General features: G+C 40.3%; 1 protein-coding gene across 12 annotated transcripts in view; it reads left to right on the top strand.

Annotated features, from left to right (window-relative positions):
* Window positions 1–20,430, top strand: part of LOC136856058 (nucleoside hydrolase-like) — a 229,068-nt gene that overhangs the window by 68,238 nt on the left and 140,400 nt on the right. For 6 of the 12 annotated variants that reach the window (XM_067133647.1, XM_067133699.1, XM_067133666.1 and 3 more), the window contains exon 8: window positions 2,717–2,820. In XM_067133647.1, coding sequence (XP_066989748.1) covers window positions 2,717–2,820 — 104 coding nt within the window. Of the gene's footprint in view, window positions 1–2,716; window positions 5,083–10,090; window positions 10,483–20,430 lie in introns of those variants that run through there. The other 6 variants (XM_067133728.1, XM_067133679.1, XM_067133711.1 and 3 more) reach the window with 2 other exon arrangements.

Below are 20,430 nucleotides of genomic sequence, written 5' to 3'. Positions count from 1 at the left end.
TTCCACGACTGCTTTAAAAAATCAAGGTGCTCTTGTGCAGAAACATCCTCCTTAACTTCCTTAAGGAGGATATTTCTACTCGAGCACCATGTTTTTTGAAGGACAAAATAAGGAGGCAATCAACATTCCAAGTAGTCCTCTGAAAGCTGAAAGTCCTCTGGTGCCAAAAACTTACTAAACTGGCATCAGGAGAAAGCTCAGCAAACATAACTTCAATCCCTTGGAAAAAGATATGGACAAATTTCTCTGACTCAGTCATGAACTAAATAACTTTGTATCAAGAACTCATGCTTTTAGAGTTCAAGCAGTTAGTATCAAGAACTCATGCTTCCAGAATTCAAGCAATTAGTGTCAAGAACTCATGCTTCCAGAGTTCAAGCAGTCATAACTTCTGCATCTGGAACAGAAGATAGCAAAGTGTCAGCTAGGCGAGGAAAGCCAACAACGCAATCCTTCATGGCAGCATGTAAAAAGGACTTTTAATGGCATTCTTGAATGACACTTTATGCACCAGAATGCTAGAAAACTCCTCAAATTGTGCTCCAGCTAAAAAGGAAAGCAGCCTAAATCACAGACTTAGCAGGTGCCAATGTATTTTAGGATGAAAGAGACCTAATTTATCTAATCTAACTCCTCAACCAAATAATAATAAAGGAAAACGCAACTATCAATGAGCTGCCTAAACACAGAAGACAACTCTGCGTTGCATTCCTTGTCCACCAGAGCAGAAGAAAAAGTCAGAACAACAAAAGCCAAATCCTCAGACAAAACCCTTGATGACACGGATGGGAAGATTACAGAATGCTCAGTCTTGTGGCGCTATGCTACAAAATGCCACGAGATGGCTGAGAAAAAGAAATAATGGGGTTGAATGAAAGAAGCGCATTCTCCTGCCACACCTCACCTGAAGCACCAAGCATCTCTTGAAAAGACTTCAGTGTAACACCAACAGGCACAAGGGAAAACAGTGTAATGCCCCTCATAGTGTATGGCTAGAAAGGCTTCTGGAGGAGGGGGAGAGAGGAGGGCCAGTAATACTTAACACCTACCTCCTCATGAGACTGAATGTTATCAGTTGAAAACAGCAGAAATCAAAAGAGAAACATTAGAAATGAAGGAAGGCAAAAAGCCACCAACAGTAGAAGCTAAATCAGTACAAGTGGAAGAAGTAGATTATGATGGGAAAAAGGAGTGAAGGGACTGGGAGAGGCTGAGCTACTAATACATAAAAGATAGATTCAACAATAGATTGTTATTTTCTCTCAAAATTAGGCACTAAGGTTAAGCTAACCTCACTTTCATCAGAAACAACTGGGAAGATGATAACTGGAATGACAGTTATACTTCCAAAATTACTGATCGAGATGGATGAGAGAAAGGTGTCAGAGGGCAAATAACCTCGCCCCAAGAACAAATCTGGCTCCCTGCCAGCAGACTCTTCCAACCATTGGAGAACATTTCTGTGCTTTGGCTACAGATGGACAAGACACTGATCCCTGTCCTCTTGAAGGGCCGCCCAAAAATAGCACACAGTACAGAGGAATGCAGATTGATTACTCAGAAGCAGAATTCAGTCAGACCTTTAACAGCTTTTAGAATAAGATAAGCACCATGCCTAATTTTAGAATATATTCATCCTAAGCCAAAGAGGTAAAGTAGGCAGAGCTGAGGTTTTAGGATCAGGTCTAGGTTTAGGAGAAGCTATGAGAGAGGGGGCAGAGGAGGGCAGTTAGGAAACACAGGAGCTGGCAATAAAGCAGCAAGGGGAGAAAATGTATTCAGTATATCCCTGACTAAATTGCTCTCAGTGTGACTCTCCTTTTCCTATATACTGTATAAGGAATTACAGTATAAATTAGTCTGATCACTCCTTACACTCTTCACACCTAGTTTATGTCCTACAGCCAGCACAAATTGTTTAACACCATACAGTGTGTACTTAATTCAGTAGAATTCGTCTGTTAACGCAGAAACTATTCCTGCAAAACCTGAGTTTTGTTCTTACTATCAGAATGTTGAAGACATCATGAGTAAAAAATAAAAAAACAAGAAAGTTACAATACAAGTAGTGAATTACAATACAATTAGCAAATCACTGACAACCATCCTGCCTTACCACAAGAACTCAAACAAGAACTAAAACACTCAGAACACACCTGTGGAAAACAGGTCAGCCAAGCAATCTTCTTTCCATTTAGAATGTGGACCACACTTGCCAGCACAAAGATATAGCTGTCTTTGACAGTAGGTAAGATTCATCCCAAATAATATATATATTTGGTAATAAAGACAATCTTATTTTGCTATTTTTTCTTTACCTTAGTCTTACTGCTGCAATGGCCCTTCTCTGATTTTGCATGGGTACATCACCTCTCACCACTCAGAGCTCTCCATAGTACTTTGACTTCTGGAAAGCTGGTGCAATGATTGGAGTTTTTCTTGGGCCCACATGCTAGCCAAATACTATTACTCTTTCGGTAATTAGCTAAGCAGGTTCTATCCAATCATAACCTTTCTAGTATTACAAATCGAATGTGCTTTTTATGTAAGATTTGATAATAGGTTATTTTTTTATAAGAAAGCTTTTAAGCATGGTTATGGAGAAGCAATATACCCTTCATGCATATGTAACATGTGCATTAAGGGTTACTTCTGAAAGCTGTTACATAGCAAAAATTTTCTTCACCTTTAAACTCTTTGTTATTTTTTATTTCAGGGAAGTATGACAAGAGGACAGATGGTAATTGACCATATTGACCAGCTGAAAAAGCCATCAAACCTTATTGTGTTGACAGGAGTAAACATGCCATTGTACCAGAGGTATTTACGCCTGGCATTTGGTGGGAAGTTTTAGGGGGTAATTGTTGATTATTTTGAACTGGAATTTGATAGTAGGTAGATTTTATAGTGTTTATATGTTCTAACTTGTTAATGTTTTGAGATTTTTCAAAAGACCAAAGTCAGTATTGTAAAATTCTCTTGTGGATAATACAGGGTATAAGTGCAGTATACAGTACATATATCAGTATTAAATTGGAGGACTTTGAATTACAGTATATATTGTTGAGATTATTCAAGCAAGGGACAGAGAAACCATGACAACTTTATATTGCATCTTATATAACAGAAAGTCCCCTTTTTTGTGAAATAAATTTAACATTCCTTCCTGTACCTTTTACATGTTATTTTACAGGAATTCCCTTTTTAAAGTACAATGAAATAACAATCATTTTGGGCTTATGTAATGTCACATCATTCAGAAGACCATATTTTGAAATGAGAAAACCACTGATGGTTTAGTCAGTTTCTTTAATGAAGTGTAGTATGTAATATAGGTTAGTTATATATGTGACCTACAAAATACTAAAGGAGAACATATTACAAGACTTTTATAGCATTTATATACCAAAGTCTAGCACTAGTATTTAGTGCAACTACATAGTTTTTAAGCCCTTTTAGCAGATTCATAATTGCCAGACTGAAAATGAAAATTTTTATAATAAAATTATTTGGATACTTACCTACTGTTAAAGTTAGCTTACATCTTTGCGCCGTTAGGTGCTATCAGTATTTAAAATAAATAAATAATGCTTGGCTGACCTGGATAGGATGTCTGTATTCACCTGTTTCCCATCAGGTGGTGTTGGAATGTTTATATTCTTGTCAAAATTCTTCCTAACCACCTACATAGATGTTGGGAGGCTGGATGGGTTTCCACTTTAATAGTAGCTAAGTATCTCAAAAATTTTTAATATTGAAGTTAGCTGACTACCTCATTGAATGGGGATGGCGGGTTAGTATAGTAAAAGAAACATCTGCTAAGCCAAGCAAATTAAAATCTTTTTTAAATGGGATAAAGCTTCCAAACTTTCTTACCTGTTGTGTGATCCTTGTTGGTAAGTACTGCTGCCAGACATTGGAACCACAGCAGTGTGGAAGCTCATAGTGAGACTTGTCAGAGGATCCTCACAGGGAAAAAGAACTATCCCTTACCATGGAGTACCAGTGACCTCTGTGCCAAAGTCGAAAGCCCATAACTGACATTTCAAACTAAAGACAACAACTTCATTCAAATATGAAGGTATGCTTCTATACACCAATGTGTACCTTCATGCTCCCCAAACTGAAGACTGCAATTTCCTAGCAACCTTATGATAGGAGTGATAGGTAGATTACTCTCGTAGGCAGTCCCCGGTTAACAGCTGTGGTTCTGTTCCCGGCTGAGCGCCAGTAACCGAAAATCACTGGTAATTATGGTAATATATGGCGTTTACGATGTCATAAGCAACCAATAAACCATTTATCAGTGCTGTTAACCGCTTATCGGTGCTGATAAACTGCTTGCCGACACCAATAAACTGCTTGCAGATGCTGATAAACCGCTTGCCAGTGCCAAAAATTGTTTGCTGATGCCAATAAACTGCCTGCCAACAGCAATAATCACTTGCTGACGCTGATAAACCGCTTTCCGGTGTAGAAAATTGCTTTTCAATGCCAATAAACCGCTTGCTGACGCTGATAAACTGCTTCCTGACGCCAGTAAACTGTTTGCTGACTCAAGTAGACCGCTTGCCAACTCCGATAAACTGCTTGCCGACGCCGAAAATCGCTTTCTGACGCCAATAAACGGCTTGCCAATGCCGAAAATCTCTTTTTGATGCCAATAAACCACTTGCCCACACCAATAAACCACCTACCAACGTCGAAAATCGCATGTCGTCGCCAAAAATCTGGTTAATGACGTTGTTAGCCAAGTGCCGTAAAACCCAAACACAGTTAACCGATGCTGCTGATAAGCGAGGACTGCCTGTATTTGGGGTAGGAGAAAGCTGTTCACACTGCAGTGATAGGACTGAGAACTTTGCAATTCTCAAACAAAAATTCGATGTCTCGCAGATAATGAGAGGTAAAAGTGTAGAAACATTGACATAGCATTCTGGACATAGGAGTGTTTGACTTCCTACCTCCACAGAAAAAATCTGAAATCTTCCTCATAAACCTTAAAGCCTGTTCACATAAACCCTTAGAGCTCTGACTGGACATAGCAGAGCTTCCACTTCATTGTCTACTAAAGCAGTTAAATTAGGCACCATCAGATTTAAGAAGGACTTTTGCTTTGGCATTGTTTTTAGCCATTAACAAAGGAAGAAACAAGAGCTCACATTACAAGAAAAGGCTCAAAGCTCACGGATACATTTTGCATTAGGAAGAGCTAATAGAAAAATTTTCTTCAAAATTAACTTCTTAAGGGGAGCTTTATCCAGTGGCTCAAACTGAGGTAATGATAAAAAAGTACAGACTACGTCTAAATTCCATCCTACCCCATAGAAAGATTTTTGGGGCTTCCAGCTCAAAAGTTGGAAGACCTCTTTCAAAAAATCTAAGTCATGAGCGGTATTTAAGTTAACCATGTCGCAGAACTGAAGAGAACGCAGAGTGATATCCTTAATCGCTGAAGAGCTTAAGTTACTTACGGAAGTACGGGTGCTAGATATCCCTTGTGACAAGCACCAAGATTGGTAAACTGACCACAGTCGCTGATCTAGACTTAAGATTGATTCCCTAGCTAGTCTTGGAAAGCCTCTAGCATGTGAAAGACATCTGACAGTCCATGCAGTTATATGAAGCATATGGATGTATTGATGAAATTATCTTGAAACCTGTAAGAGACAACTGATAGTCCATGCAGTCAGGAGAAGCATATGGATTTTTTTATGAAATCTCACATGAGACCGAGATCTTACCTGAACGACAGAAGGGAAGGAAGGTCTACCACCTGGATAAGTAGCTCAAGAAATCATTCCCTTTGGGGGCCAACAATGAGCTGTTGTCATCATTGTGTTCTCCAACACTCATAACTTGGTGAGTACTTTCCTCAAAAGTGCAAATGGAGTAAAAGTATAAAAGTCTAGTTTCAACAGCCGGAGAAAAACATCGACTGCTCATGCCCGAGGATCCTGAAATGGAGAGCAGTGAATGGGAGTTTTGCATTTTGGGGAGTCACAAACAGATTGTTGGTATGGGCTCCCCAAATCTTCCACAACTTCTTACAAACTTGCGGATGAGAAGACCATTCTAAGTGAAGAACTGCCCCTTTCCTGCTGAGATGGCCTGTGATATTGTTCTTCCCTAGGATGAATTGTAGTAGAAGAATGATGTTTCTGGGTTCTGTCCAAAGGAGAAGTTTCTCTGCCAGCCTGAAAAAATCACTTGATTTAGTGCCTCTTTATGTAAGAGAGGTTGAATTGTCAGAGTAGACTGTGATAGTCTTGTCTTTGGCTAGATGTTTCAGTCGTCTAAGACATTTCCAAACTGCCAAAAGCTCTAGGTTGTTGATATGCATCTTTCCCTTTGCTACTCTCCAACTCTCTGACATTTCATTGTTCTCCAGAATGGCTCCCAATCTGGGCTCTTGAGGTCCAGAGGTGAACCCATCTTGATTAATCCCCCATCAATAATGAGAACCCAAAAGTTCTAAAGAAACTACCCCAAGCCACAGTTCTGTATGCTAGATACGAGCATGTAGCGTGGTGTAGGCTACTGTATAATTTCGTATGAATTAACTTTAGCAGGTATTTCAAAGGGAATACAGTGTAACCAGGCAGGCCTTGACCAACCTTGACCAGCCTAACCTCAGATGCTGTGCCCTTACCTGGCCAAGGGGGCTTTGCCCTACCCCTAAAACCCCCAAGTCAAGAATTCTGTACTCCAGATATGAATATGTGGCCTGTGGTAGGCTGCTGCTGAGCTGTAATTGTAATTGTGAATGGGTGAATTAAAAAATAAGCACCGTGCAGATATAAAACATGAAATGAATTTTTTACCTTATTTGAAGATGCTGAGGTCTGACTCATCAGGATGCTGGGGCCATTTTTTTTTTTGGGGGGGGTTATTTTTGAAGGGGGCAGTCCTGGGCATAGTGTCATAATTGTAGAAAGTAAAGGGGCAGCGGCTGTCAGTCGAGTTTTTGGAGAGATAAACACATTTAATTGATTCCAGTTAAGCTCAAAATGGACACAACACATTCCAGACATCACTTTTGGACACAGTGCAGTACATAGAAAAATAACTGCTATACTGTTCTTTCTGCCTGCTGTGTCGCAGCAGCACGCTCCGTTAAGACCATGCCGCTGCGACTCTATAGTGTTCATGTGTGCACTCGGGCCATCTGGTCTGGTGAAGTTAATGGTATGATTAACGACGTTGTGCTGAAAATAATGATCCTGAACATTGCTGTATGACTTACATCAATCCAATATAATAGTTGTTTGTGGAAGTATGTTGTCATACAACACCAAGAGCATAATTTCCACCAAATGGTCTGGAACCAATTTAAAAAAGTTTCATGTGTTTGCCTGTCAATGCCACTGAACACCAAGCATCTGTCAAACCTGCGGTCATGGTGGTACTTTCTTTTCCCAAATTTCCACAATATGGCCAGGACCACCAATAGTCTTCTTGTTGACCAGCAGTATTTCTTGGCACACGTCTCAGCAGAAGTTATACCAATCAACGATTGTTTGGGAAGCGATTTGGTCTAGGTTTATTGTCAAAACAATCTGTGGAATCTTACATGCGAAACAATAAATTTAATACTACTGTATAATATTTGTTGACATTGAACCTTCAAAGACTGAACAGTGGTATGCAGAGAATTTTTTTGGTCATTCCCAATTATTGCAGCGAGTGTTGCTACTTTTCCCATCACACATAAATTTCATTGTTTTGACACTGCACGTCAAACAGACGCTGTTGAAATCCCCCAACAAAGCCTCCTGGTACAGTCACGTTCAAAACTTACGATACTCTCAATCTAGATTTTCGGACAAATTGTCAACATAGAAAGCAACATCTGGCAACTACGGCATGGGGAGGGTGCCGCAGGCAGCATAGTTGCTGAGGAGTCACTGATTTAAAGGGACACGTTATCTTTCTAATTATCGTAGTGGCTTACTTGTGATTTCGGGCTCTATGTTTTTACTTGAGAAAAAGTTAAAAAGTAAAAAGCAAAATAACAAAAAGCAAAGCTTTTGCGTTATTAATTATGTATAGTTTCACTATTCAAGCTCTCATTTTGAATTAAATCACATTACTAGGCCTATTGGTCCTTGACATTTGTTTGTATTAAGTTGTTCATTGTAGGCTTAATGCCTACTTACCTTGCATATAATAAGTATTGATGCAAGTCTATTGTTATTTAACTGAATCATAAAGGATAAAAGGAATAGAAACAATAATTCACATAAAGATTTTAATGAATTATGAAACGTGAAATGCCCTAAGAAACTAAATATAAATTATATTTCATGCAATCACGCAAGAACACAACGGAAATATGAAGCATAAAAAATAGTCTCTCTTTCTCACAGTTAACAACAGTTCGTCAAATAATTTAATTTTCCTACTGTGTCTTACACATTATGATAGTGAATAAAAAGTAATAGTAAATTTATATTCCTTTGGTATAATATGAATTAATATTCCTTTGGTATAAAAGTAAATAAATTTCCCTTTTTATAAAGATGAAATAATACATTATTAACCTATGACATAAATATGAATAACAAAAATTAGTCTAATATTTAGTATGACCTCCATCATTGTCAATCACAGCTCTTAGTCTATTTGGCATTGAATCTACTAACCTTTGACAATAATTATTCATCCCTCTTTTCGGTCTTAATGACTCCCACACAGATAGGCAGTGTTTGATCAGTGCAGGTTTGGTTTTTATTGTCCCAGTATCCCATTCCTTACCATTTGTCCCCAAAGATTTTCTATCGGATTGAGGTCAGGAGATTTAGCTGGCCAGTCTATACGTATAACATTGTTCTGTTCAGCAAACCATTCGCTGACCACTTTCGAGTTATGAACAGAAGAGTTGTCCATTACAAGATAGACTGGCAAATGACCCGGTAGTAGAAGTTTCCTCACTGATGGGATCAGGACTTCATCCAGAATTTCTACATATTGCTGTCCGGTTAAACGCTCGTCGATGGGAATCAGTTCCCTGGTCCACACGCAGCCATCCATCCCCATAATCCTGCAGAAATTCTTCCACTTTCGCGACGGTTGAATATTTTCTTTATTGAACCTAGAGATTGAGATACACAAAAAAAATGTTATCGCAAGTAAACGAAGAAAATATCAACGCTGAATATCACCAATAGTCTATTAATAAAAATGAGCAATAAGGAATTTACATTGACATTGAGATTGTTTTCTCACTCTCGATAGGTAATTCGTTAGAATTCCAATAGGCTTGAAATGTTATCCTTGAAAGCAAAAAGAAAAAGTTATATTTTAAGGAGCTTGTTGGTATTTAATCAGTGTAGTAAGGAAACGTTCATGTTACACATAGGCCTAAGCCCACATGAAAACTATTGGTATTAATTACTTACCTTGCAGTTATTTAATCAATATAGTAAAAGTTCATGTTACACATAGGCCTAAGCCTACATGAAAACTATTGGTATTAATTACTTACCTTGTAGGTATTTAATCAGTGTAGTAAAGAAAGTTCATGATACACATAGGCCTAAGCCTACATGAAAACTATTGGTATTATTTACTTACCTTGTTTTATTAGGTCGCCAGCAGTGGAGTATACCATGATCGTCGCTAGCAAAAGTCTTCTCATCACACCATATAACGTTATCCCAGAATCCTGACTCAAACGGTAGATACTGAAGAGCGAAAGCTACTCGTTGCTCTTGGTGATTTTGAGACAAGGAGGGTTTGATTGCCGGTCTGCGGTGATGAATTCCTTGGTTGTGTAATCTCCTTCTCACCGTAACATTAGAGATTTGAAGACCTAATTCCTGATTCACTTTCGCAGCAGTTGTTATAGGCTGTGAGATAACTTTAGCAACGATCTGTTCATCCTGCTCTCTAGTAGTGCATCGGGTCGACCTTTTCTAGGCTGATTCTGGAGGTTCTCTTCTTCGTTGAACCGTTTGATCCACCTGAATACTGTTGTCCGACTGATATTTAATTTGCGGCTAATTTCTATGGGGAGGATATTATTTTTATGCAGTTCTATTATGACTCTCCATTATAGCTAATGAGGTTTCTTGTCTTTTGGCTCCAGGATTTATTTGAAGTCGCCCAAGATGCTCCATCATCACAACGTGAAGTCGGGTCAGCGAAGTAGGCTAAATACTGAGCAGGGAGCACCACCACTGTGTCACGTGACAAGTTGCACATTGCTTTGGCGGCTTTTCAGGCGTGCCAACCTTTCGGAGTCAGGGGTGCGAATTTTCTCGTGCTGTTATTGTTTCGGGAGATTGCGTGTGGTTGCCAGCCCTGATGTTATCATTCACATTTCAGAATGTTTCGTTTTATTTCGTGTATAATATCCAGAAAGGCAAACTTTTGAGTAGTGAAGATTTTTATTTTATTTTATATTATGTATAGTATTAATATATGTACTGTGTTGCTCTTATAATTCAAAATAAGTTTATAAAAAAATCAAAATAATTCTTTTCACTTGTGAACGATAATCAAAGTACACAGTATCGTCACTAATGAACGCGACTGTACAAGAGATAAGCAAATTCATTGTTTAGTGTAGTAAATTCTAAGAGATTTGGAAATGACGGCTGTTGAATGGCCTTGAAATCATCCTCACTTTGTATTTCTTGGTAAACACCAGTGTTAAGTCCATCCAGTTTGGAGGTTGAAACAGTAAAGAATGACCTGACCTGGGTCAGAGTGTTGGTCTGTGAATCATATTGACGATAGTCGATTTTGATTGGTTGGATTAAAGAAACCAGTAGGCCTAGGACCATCCGAGTTTATGATTGGCTGGATTAAAAATCCTTTGACCTGGATTAAGGGCTATAGAGGTGACACATAACAGAAACTTCCCCAAGGTTATTAACAACACCTCAAGGTTATTAACAACAACTGGTGATAAAAGAGAAGCACATGTTAAACGACTGAAAAAAATGCCTCAAAGATCTTGTAAACATGGATAAGAATGTTAAGTAAAGATAAAAGTCAAGATGCTGGTTTTACAAAAATTGTCCCATTGTTCTTGTAAGGTTAAAATTACCCATGACCCAGTATTAGACTGATTTTAGTAACACACTTCAGTATGGTTATGGTTAAGATTGCAGACTAGGTGATAAACCTTCCTAAATTGGTAATTTCTATGAGAGAAAAAGTAATCGGATCTCATATAGCACATTGTTAACCACTGGAGGGGATTATTTTCATAACTACAGCGGTCCTTCTTGAAAGAATAAAATTTTCTGCGACCTGAGAGCAGTGCTGCATGACACTGTTCACCTCAGCTGAGTAGTGCTTATAAAAAAGTTACATTTCTAGGAAAAAAAATGTTGTTAGACAAATTGACAGAAATTACCCAGATGAAGTTGCTTTTCTGGTGATTTTATTCCATCACTGTTTTCGCTAGGAGGCCAAATAACCAACATATAGCCCTGTCTCCCTACTTTACACACTATTACCCTCTCATTCTTAGACAGGTCACGTTGACAGACTTCTCTAAAGAGGCTGCGTGACCCCAAAGAGACAGCCACTTATTGGCTAGAGGCTTTTCTTGGGTTGAAATTCTCGTAGCAATGATAGAAAATTGTCTACTTGTCTCTGTCAGAAAATTCCAAAAAGAGAGAATTGATCTTCATTCCTTGATATATAGTCAGCTGGGTCAGAAGAAGCATAGACTTTTCTACATTGATCAGAATCCTTAGCACCAAGGGCAGACACAGAAGACGATCCTTCACCTTTAAGATTGCATGAAATGAGTTGGCAAGAACTAACCAGTCATCCAAGTATAGGAGGACTTGGATACCAAGCAGATGACTCCATCCCACTAGTGAGGCCAAAACACAAGTGAATACTTGTGGTGCCATGCTCAGACCAAAATACAGAGCTTTGAATTGAAAGGCCTCCCCGTAAGACAAGTGTGGATACTTCCTCAACTGAGGATGGATTGGGACATGGAAGTATATTTGTCCTGCTTATCTGTAGAAATCATCCAGTCGCCTTTCCGGATAACCACCAGAACTGAATTAGATGACTTAATCGAAAACGAGTCACACGAACAAAGCCAAGGCTGAAAACGTTCAATACAGGCAGTCCCCGGTTAACGGTGGTCATGGTTAACAGTGATCTGGTTTTACGGCTCTTGTTAAGCGACGAAACCTGCAATTTTCGGCGCCGAAAATCGCCGATTTCCACTTATCGGCACCGATAACTGGGTATTGGTGCTGGTATGTATCTAACAGAGGTGCCAATAACCGAAAATCAGTGCTTTTTGGCACCAATAAGCCCCGAAAAGCTCCAAAAACCGCTGATTTTTGGTTAGCGGCGATTTTCGGTTATCATCACACCCTCTGAACAGAACCCCGCCGATAACCAGGGAATGCCTGTACTGGTCTCCAGCCTCCCAAGACCTTGGGAACAAGAAAAAGGCAATTGCAAAAACCCCAGTGACTTGTCTTAAACTGGCTCAATTGCCTCCATGCATAACAACTGTCTGATCTCCTCCTGCAAAACTTGGAACTGCTCTGTATGATGAAGGTAAACAATGGATGCTGACAGGGTGGAAGTGTTACAAGCTACAGTGTTTCCCTTCCTTGAGAACCTTCACCCCCTAAGGTTTTGCTCTGATGCTCTATCAGGCATTAAGAACTCTGAAGACAGTCTCTTGGTGAACCTTGAGGATGTGAAATCTCGGTTATGGGTACTTTTGTGATTCCTTCCCTCAAATTGTGAGCCTTGATCACTTCGAAATGGCTTGCTGGAAGTGGGGGAACATAATGGTTTGGGTTAGTATTATGCATGGAACGTTGGTGCACGACCAGTTTCAGGCATGGGACGGTTGAAAGAAGCCTTCAAAGACTGTGCTAAGAATACCCAATTCCTGATTAGTGACATCTACAATGGCCTTAAACACTTTGAAGTCATGGAGACAAGGATGAGGGGTGTCAAAAACAGCTACTGATTGCTGAACTGGGTCTACTTTATAAGAAATATGAACACAACTGTTAATATTTCTTTAAAAGCTATTTGGTAAAAACATGTGATTTCTCCTGGAGCATCTGAAATAGCTCTGGCAAGACAATGTAAGTACTCCAATATCTCATAAAGGACCATTGCCCCTTTAGGACTAACATGTTGTTTCACTTGATGCAATAAATGTGCAGTCATTCTAATAGCAAGTTCTGCAAATGAAGCCTACGTATTGGCCGTAAGAACTTTACCAGTTTCTGTATGCTTCATTGGGTCAAGCAATGCACCAGAGCTGAGGTAGAAGCTAACAGTTGGTGAGCATCAGTCAACAGGTTCATCCTTGGTAAAAAGGTGATGTTAAAGGAAAACAGTGCAATCTATCAAGAGCTTAAAAACTGATGGAGAGTCCTCCAAATTGGGGTCAAAATCCATCAAGTCTGGAGGTAGAAATGGGGCAGCAGAAACCAGCAACTTCATGGACTGAGATGGTGGGCCTGCATATGTCTGAGACAGTAACGTACATATGACCGCCAGTCCTGACATCAGGGGAAGCTGTGGGAGGTGCCGGATGACTGGGAGGTAGCAGTGACTTACTAGATGACGAGACAACTGGTCGGAAGGGAGAAAGCGGGATGGGAGAAGAGAGAGGGTTCTTGCATGACATCACCACAGTAGACAGATCACCTGCTTTGTGCTTCAACAACGAATCCAAGATAGACGAAAAGTTTGACCCGAGAGACAACCCCACTGAGGCAAGAGCAGGAACCATCTGGACAACAATAGGAGTGGCAGAGGAGGAAGGGCCACTTGTACAAATACAGTTGTCAAAAGGTGAGGAATACGAGGCAATAGAGGGGGGCATGGTTAAGAGGAAAGGGATAATTTTGGAAATGGAAGAAATAAAGGATGATACTGGGAGAGTATATGATTAACTGAAGTGCTGATGCACGGCCCAGAAATTACCTAAGTAACTGGAATTTTTATATAAGTAACTTACCAAGTAATTACATAGCTATAGTTTCCACTTAACGGCACCTTAGATTCAAAATTTCGCAGGTAGCGCTTCAGTATAGTTTGTGTAGGTGATCAGCCTGTCCCACTAACGGAATATTGGAACAACCTAGCAAACAATAATTCTCATTCATTTCCTGCCATCCGTGGTGGCAACACCTGGTTTGGCGGTAGCATTTTCATTATTTTCCAGTTATTTTACCGGATTCCGATAGACGATTCTTTAAATCAACCATCAGAATGCATATATTGTAGCCTTCAAGCTGAAATCTTGCAGGATTAGTTTTTTCTTATTTTGTTTTACGTTGATTCACTCGTCATCGAACCGCCAGTAAACAGCGCCATTTGCATCGATGGTTTGTTTACTGGTTAGGCTTCTGGCGGTGCCAATAATAGTTTTGCTTTAAAAGTAATTCTCAGATGTTACGACATTTTCCATTATAAGAGTAAACTATATGTTACGCATTTTCATTACTCCATAACTTTGGCAAGGTATGAATTGTTTTCCGGCTATAAACAACTAGCGAGCTGCTGATATAGTTTTTTTTTTAAAAGTAATTCTCGAGTGTTACGACACTCAATTACATTACAAAGTAATTGGCCTAGACACTCTATTGTAAAATAATTGGTGTATGTTAGGCCTTTCATTAGGCCATAACCTTTGCAATTTATGAATTGTTTCACGGTCTTAATATATTAGCGAGCTGTAGATTATAGTTTGCCTTAAAAGTAATTCTCGGATGTTACGGCATTCCATTATAAAGTAATCGGCATATGTTACGCCTTGTCATTAGGCATTAGCTTTTGCAATTCATGAGCTGTTTACCGTCCATAGGGTACTGGCAAGACGCCGATAATGTTTTTGCTTTAAAGTAATTTTCAGATGTTACAACATTGCATTATTATCTTTCATTAGCCCACAATTTTGGCAATTTATGATTTGTTTATCGGCCATATGCTTCACACAAGCCACCGATATTGCCTTGAAAGTAGTTCTTGGGTATTTTGCCATTTCATTAAGCATGTAACTTTTGCAGTTATGAATTGTTTACCGGACCTATGCTTCCTGGAAGCCCCCAGTAAACAAATTTTTGACATAACTGTCAGAACTCAAAGTGCTCGGCAGAAAGTAGTAAGGAGAGATTGAGGGTTTTTGTTGGCAGCTGTGAGTTGACATTCTTGACAGCCGAGGACCAGCTCACGCTATGAACCTTGCTAGCACCAATCTCTGCCGCCAGCTTCACCCCCAACACCCTCTCTCATGAGCTCTGCACTAGTGCTAGCGCCCTAACGCCAATTCTCTCCTACTAGCCGTCTTACCACATGCTCCCACACCTGGCTCCCTTGCTTCCCTTTCCATACCTTTGCCAGTCTTGTGTCTTGGTTAACAGATGTTAACCTTGTTATAGTGAAGTGTAGTGCAGTGGAGAAGGTGACAACTCATCCCCTGATGCTCCTAGACAGAAGGTCCCTGTCAGACTCCCCTTGCAAACCTGGGAGGAGGCAAACTGGAAGTCCGAGGGAGGTCGGGCGGTTTCACACTGGTTGTTGCCCCCTCAGTCGAACCTGCTACGGTCCCAGGTATCGGCAGACAGCCACTGGAAAGACGTCTTGTTGGATGTGTAGTGGAGTTGGTAACTATCCGGCCCTATCGGATTTCATAAACCCAGTCCCTGTCAAACTCCCCTGCAAATCTGGGAGGAGGCATACTGTCGGTCCATGTGAGTCTGAAAGGGTTTTGCTCCCGGATAGTTACCCCTCAGTTGAGCCTGTTGTCCTTAGGTCTCAACGCACAGCCATTGAAAAGATGTTCATGAATATGTGCTTACCTTGGCCGTAGTGGCACCGATGATGTTTTTTCAGTTTACAGATCCCAGTGTGAACAAGATTAGGATTCCAGTGTGGACAAGAGGCTCCACTGACACTTTTTGGATTCCAGTGTGGCTAGTTATTGATCAAAGTGTAGACTAATGAAGCCAATGGCATTTTTTCGGATTTATCTCAGCCATTGTAAAGATATATTTCCCAGTTTTAGTGCGTCAGTGGTTGTTTTCATTGCTCTCCGAATCTGGACAGAGTCAGAGAGCACCCAACTTCTGAGTGCCCAAATTCCGAATTCCAAGCACCCAACTTCTCAGTGCCCAAATTCTGAGTTCCAAGTTCCGAGTTCCAAGCGCCCAAGTTCCAAACTCCAGAGTTCCAAGCTCCCGAGTTCCGAGCTCCTGAGTTCCAGGCTCCCAAGTTCCAAGCTCCCGAGTTCCAGGCTCCCAACTTCTGAGCTCCCAGTTTCTGAGCATCCGAGTTTCAAGCTCCCAACTTCCGAGAGCCCAGTTCCGAGCGTCCATATGTGTCCAAGTGCCCAGTGTCTGAGCTCATGTTTGCACAGCCACCTGTGTCCTATGTCCACTCATCCTCTTGTCTGTTTCAAGCCAGCTATCAGTTATCTGACGCCACATTCGGGACTACGGACGCTACCTCTTCACTTTCCTATGTCGGTTTCGTCCACTCCTTTGCTTCGTTGGGGACCATTCAGCACCAACAAAGTAATTTGTTGGGCCTGTTACACCATCCACTGAAAGTCTAGTGTCCAGTGTCAGAGCAGCACCTGGCGCCAGAGGCTTACTGCCTAAGATTGTGTCCTTGCCCTGTCATGTACGGACTTGGAAGAGTTTTTTCCATTCTTGTTTTGTATTCTCTAGAAGGAGATCTCTGGTGCTTTCTTCTACTGTGAGATTCACACAGTTGTAACGGGTTGTCACTCAAATAAGGACGTTCCGACACTAGTTTTGGGGTGCTCAACATTTTTTGTTGAACTCTGCTCCTAATGATGGGCTGCCTGACCACAGTTCTTCATTTCTCTCTCTTAGACAGTAGATGAAGGTCATGAGGGAAATGATCCAGGTAGTTCTTTTACCCATTCTTCAGGGCGATTGGATAGGAGCTTGGATATGCAGGGAGCACTCTTCCAGATCCCTGTCCAAACCCCAGAGAGTTTTTTAGTTCTGCCTTTTGGGACAGGGCTTCCCAATCGGGAATCTTTGCTTCGACCTCCCGATTACTTGCTCTTCCTGCATTTGACTTCCCCTTTTGGGCATTACTTCAGTCTTTGCATGTCAACTGACTTCATTATCTTCAAAGAAAAGGTGCTCAGAGGCTCTTGACAGTAACCTTCACCAGGACTGGGTAACACAGTCAGACACCTCTGTGTTGTTTCTTAGCCCAGGTTTCTTTAGTCAGATTTCCAGTGGTGGCTGTCTGAACATGACATGTGCAAGGGAATTCCCTCTTCTACTGAACTTGGGTCTGGTCTTCTCAGCATCTCAGATCTAGGTCAAAAGAGCCCATTTGAAGAACCGGGAAGATGTCTAGGGCTTGGTTCCCAAGAAGAATGGAACCTCACTTATACTTTGGAGAGCTAAAGTGTTTCTCTTATGGCCCTAGTACTGCTCAACCTTATCTCTATGGTAGTATGTTTGGATTAGACCTCAGTCCTAACACATCTACTTAAGCAGGGAAGCTGGATCCAGCATTTCCTCTCAGCCAATCAGTAGAGTTCTTCCTCTGTTGACAGATCAATCAAGTCTTCTAGTCATTTGATTTATTCAGGGACTAAGCGTCAAAGGACGTACTGGGCCATCAGAAGCTTGTCCTTCGCATCATGGCCTTTCAATCCCCTGAGTTGTCAGAATCTCTTTATTGTATGAAGCAAGCCAACATTAGACCTGTTTGCCTCTTCAAGGAAACTTCTACATGGTCAAGAAAGCCCTGAAGTCTCAGGCTTAGTTTCCAGTTACTGGTGGACTCTTCAAGATCTTTCCCCAAACTGTGTCTTCTCAAACAACCTTGCTTCAGATACTACCACAGGGGTCCGCTCTTGCCCAAACAGGCGCCGGACTGTCCATAGGATTGTCTTCAAGACGTGTTGCAGAGGCTATTACAAGATTCAGAAGTCACCCTCTTCCTCCATTTACCAGACTTAGCGGTCGTCTTCCAAAGCTGGTGTCTCAGACTCTTCGTCTCTTCTTTTTAGGCACCTCTGACCCTGCTGCAGATTACCTCTTTGTTTCTGAGAAGATCTAGGTTCTCTCACTTTCCTTGAAGTGGTACTGATCTATGCTTATCTCTGGTTAAGCACAGAGACCTGGGTCTTTCATCTTCTTCTCAAAGACCTCGCAAGCCTTTTTCACACCCAGCTAGGAACTAAGAAATGTGTTATCCTCATTTTTTCCTTTGATTTTAGCCAAACATGAGGATCCATCCGAGACCTGGATCCATTCTTTCTCCTTTAGAGCTTAACAGACGTCCTTGGATTCCAGGAACTCCGGCCAGCTCCTGAATTCCTAACTCGCCTGGTGTCCAGCTCACCTGACACCAGCTACAACCTGGTGCCAGCATATGCTTCAAGCACCCAGGAGCACTCACCAACTCTGAGGGAAAGAGTGAACTCTCTGTCCAATTGGAGTTTTTTTAGGTATTTATCTAGAGGGCTTTCTTGTCCTTTGATGTTTGGTCAAGAACCCTCCTCCCTTGGATTAAGATCATATTGTCTTTCATCCTTAAGAGAATTTCTGAAACACTCAGATTCAGAGGAACAACCTTGCCTTCTTTTAGTGAAAGCTAAGGTTGTCTGAGCAGCCTCTACATTTCTAGCTTTCAGCTTTCAGGCATATATGTCCCTTACTTCATTTGGCACCAGCCTACTGGAAGGGTAGTCAGACAATTAGCCGACAGACAATTGACCGACAGACAGTTAACCGACAGACAATTGGCCGACAGGACAATTGGTCGATAAGACAATTGACTGACAGACAGTTAGCCGACAGACAATTGGCCGACAGGACAATTGGTCGATAATGCGTACATTAAATTTGTTAAACAAAAAAAAAGAAAAACATCCAAATGAAAGGAAAAAAAAATTAAAAGCAAAAAACATAATATTCATGGTTACTATACTATACTAAACTACTTATTTTTGAAATCATTATACTAAACTACTTATTGTTAAGATTGTTATTCTAAACCAATTATTCTTGATATCGTTATGCTAAACAACTGCTTTTGAAATCGTTATGCTAAACCACTTTTTTCAAATGCTTTTCCAGACCAAACTTTCATCTTGTTTTTACTAAGTTTATTTTTCCAAGCCCTTCAGTATCAGTCATGGAGTTCATCTTAAAAAAGATCTAAAAAAAAGGTTAATACATACACGCTTTATTAAAAAAAATTAAAACTTACATAAAAAGACTTCATGCATACAAAAGATTTATAAAAAAAAAAGAATTAAAAGATCAAAATAAAAGGGAACAAATTAAAAGATAAAAACATAATATTCATCTCAAAAATTTAGAAAAACAATTTAATTGATAAAATTGTGTGCACAAGCTCTTAAAAATTGCAAACCATCTTCGACGTCATAGTTGAGTACAAGTTTTTTCAGTCTTTCCTTAACACAAATGTATTTTTTGTTTTCCCTTGAAACATCAGCTCCTGAAAATGCCTGTTCTATTAGAATTTCTGTGCTTGATTGTTCAATCCTGAGCTTTTGAATTAATTTTGATAAGTTAGGGTGATGGAGATTTACTCTTCTACTGAAGGCGTGGTGCCACCCTTCCAGCGAGTTGTTGGTTTTTGCAGATCGTTCAGCACTCTGTTGTGACACGACCATAACAAAATGTCGAATAAAGGTCGTCTCACGTCTACCACGCTGCACGATTCCTAACCATGTACACTCAAAATAAGAAAAGAAATCTTCCAAAATTTCATCAGTTTGTGCATCTAAAGAATTAATAAATTGTTCAAACAAAAAAGGTACATCATCAGGTGGTATGAAAGCTAGTGCTTGTAGCTGTTTTACAATAAATGCATTTTCTCGGTAGTTGTACCACGATTGTAAACCCATAGTCTGTATCTTGCGCCACAAACACTGCCCAAAGTGAAAAAAACAGCCATAAATAGAAACGTGAGGAAAATTGCGTTTAATGGAGTTTATAGCTGCTTTTTCAAAGTCTACTGTAATTGATGTCACATTTACATTTCTTCCTTCTTTAATGAAGTTAAATATTAAATCATAATCCGCTTCAGATTTACTGTGTGTCACGCAATAAAGTAGCAGCACTGTTTTATTTTCAGTAATTAGCGCATGGATCGAGTATAGCTGCTTGCCCAAAGGTGCAGAGTCAAAAGTCCCGTCGCAGAACCACTCACTTTTCTTGGATAAGATTTTCAGATTTTTCAAAGTTCCGAAAATAGAAACCTCTTCATATTCAAAGAGTAAAAAATTATCACCTCTCGGAGTCTTATATAGCTCATTTTCTTTAAGACCGGTCTCTTCTGTCGCACTGTACGTTTGAGAGAGTCCTTTTTTGGTAAAGCTCCAGCAATGGTCACAGGGATATCTGAAGTTGCACTATCAATAATAGAGCTCGGCATTTCCTCAGATCG

The sequence above is a fragment of the Macrobrachium rosenbergii genome, chromosome 3 (assembly GCF_040412425.1).
Source record: "Macrobrachium rosenbergii isolate ZJJX-2024 chromosome 3, ASM4041242v1, whole genome shotgun sequence".
Classification (NCBI taxonomy): domain Eukaryota; kingdom Metazoa; phylum Arthropoda; class Malacostraca; order Decapoda; family Palaemonidae; genus Macrobrachium; species Macrobrachium rosenbergii.
The sequence above is the reverse complement of the archived record's forward strand: the minus strand, read 5'-3'. Positions and strand labels throughout refer to the sequence as shown.